At 48.1% G+C, this 1,641-nt stretch overlaps 1 protein-coding gene across 1 annotated transcript; it reads right to left on the bottom strand.

Moving 5' to 3' along the window:
- Positions 1-475: 475 nt before the first annotated feature.
- On the bottom strand, positions 476-1,402 carry LOC308315714 (ribosome-recycling factor, mitochondrial-like; the record flags this gene model as incomplete). The annotated part of the gene is made up of 1 exon (XM_080763831.1): positions 476-1,402. One exon carries the CDS (start codon positions 1,400-1,402, stop codon positions 617-619), a length of 786 nt encoding a protein of 261 aa, XP_080619957.1. The 3' UTR covers positions 476-616.
- Positions 1,403-1,641: the final 239 nt, after the last annotated feature.

Below are 1,641 nucleotides of genomic sequence, written 5' to 3'. Positions count from 1 at the left end.
ATTATTTGAGAGAGAGAGGGGGGGGTGGAGAGAGAGAGAGAGAGAGAGGGGGGGGTGGAGAGAGGGGGAGAGAGAGGGGTGGAGAGAGGGTTTGGAGCTGTTTGGAGCAGGGTGGTTCTCACACATGTGGCTCTTTTGCACTGGGTCTATGGGTTGTCCCAAATGATTACTGGGTCCTCAGCATGGATTCTGCAATGGGGTTTTTTCTGCCGTTTGAAGTCTTCAGTATTTGCCTAGATACAGTGGATAGCAAAGCAAATGGCAATAAAAGTCAAGTAATAATACACTGCATTTTATATTCACATAGTACATAATAATATGAATGAATGAATGAATGAAAAAAATTATTCTGAACATAACAAGTCAAAGAATTAAAAAAATAAGTGCAATATAGAAAACAAAAATAATATTCCCAAAGTATAAACAACAAGAAAAAAAAAAAGCCACACTGGCCGCAAATATACTTATTATCTCCCAGCAAATAAACTGCGAACATGTTCACGGCAAATACAGTATAGGTGTCCACCCACATGTTGCAGATGCAACACGACACTGGCTTTTTACAGCAACATGTGGATGGACAGCTGTTGGCCGTGAGACAGTTTGGGTGATTTTATTACGCTAAAAGTTCCTTGGTCTTCGCTGCTAGCTGTTTCTCTACGTCGGCTGTAAAGCCATCCGTCATTTGCTGGAGCTGCTTTTCCACCAGTCGTATGGTGTCCTCCGACTGCCCGTCCTTGGCCTTCTTGACCTGTGAGAGAGCGCTGGCGCGGACCTTCCTCAACGAGTCCTTGGCCTTGTTGCCAAACTGTTTGGCCAGCTTGGTGAGGTTCTCACGGTGCTCACGGGTTACCTTGGGAATGGGCACCTTGATGATGGCCCCGTCCACCTCTGGGTTAAGTTTCATGCTACTCTCTCTCAGGGCACGGGTGGCAGCCGCTGTGGCTTCAGGGGAGCTGGTCATGTTGACAACTAGGAGCTGAGGTGACTTCATGGAGATCTGCCCCAGCTGGTTGAGGGGGAACTTCCCATCGGCAGTGGTCACCACAATGTGGTCCAGAGCCCCTGGAGACGACCGAATGTTGAGGTTTCGACTGAAGTCGTCTTTCAGCGCGTCGAGCACAGCCGCCATGTCCCCCTTCACCTCGTCCAGACTGATGATGTCCTCCACCAGGGCAAAGTTGATGGTCACCTTGGAGGGCTGACCTTTCGCCTTGGCTTTAGCCTTCTTTGTAGCATAGGACCTGGTGCAGAAATCAGGGATGCCAGTAGTACCCTTGTTGTGGCAGAGAAGTGGCGCGCTGCTGGCCCTGGCACTACCTGCCGATGAGGGACACCTGGCCAGCTGCAGCAGGGATCGGCATAGCACTGGCCGCAGAAGATTCAAATGACTCAAAGCCATTTTTGTCTTCACATGAGATGTGTATGCCGACGCATGGCAGAAGAAAACATTCGGTAATAAAGCACATTTACCCTCTCATGCGCTTTTGAGCAACTTAATGCAAGTGGATTGAAGAAGCCATCTCTATTCATATATACTCTAAGGAAGGGACACAGTCACACAATAATTACTACACTGTGTAATTGGAATTAAAGCTGCTTAATGAAAAACTCTAGACATTGCACTCAAACAGCACAGCA

This window comes from Protomyctophum bolini (genome assembly GCF_963924005.1).
Source record: "Protomyctophum bolini genome assembly, chromosome: 5".
NCBI classification, from domain to species: Eukaryota; Metazoa; Chordata; class Actinopteri; order Myctophiformes; family Myctophidae; genus Protomyctophum; species Protomyctophum bolini.
This window is presented reverse-complemented; position numbering and strand designations above follow the sequence as displayed.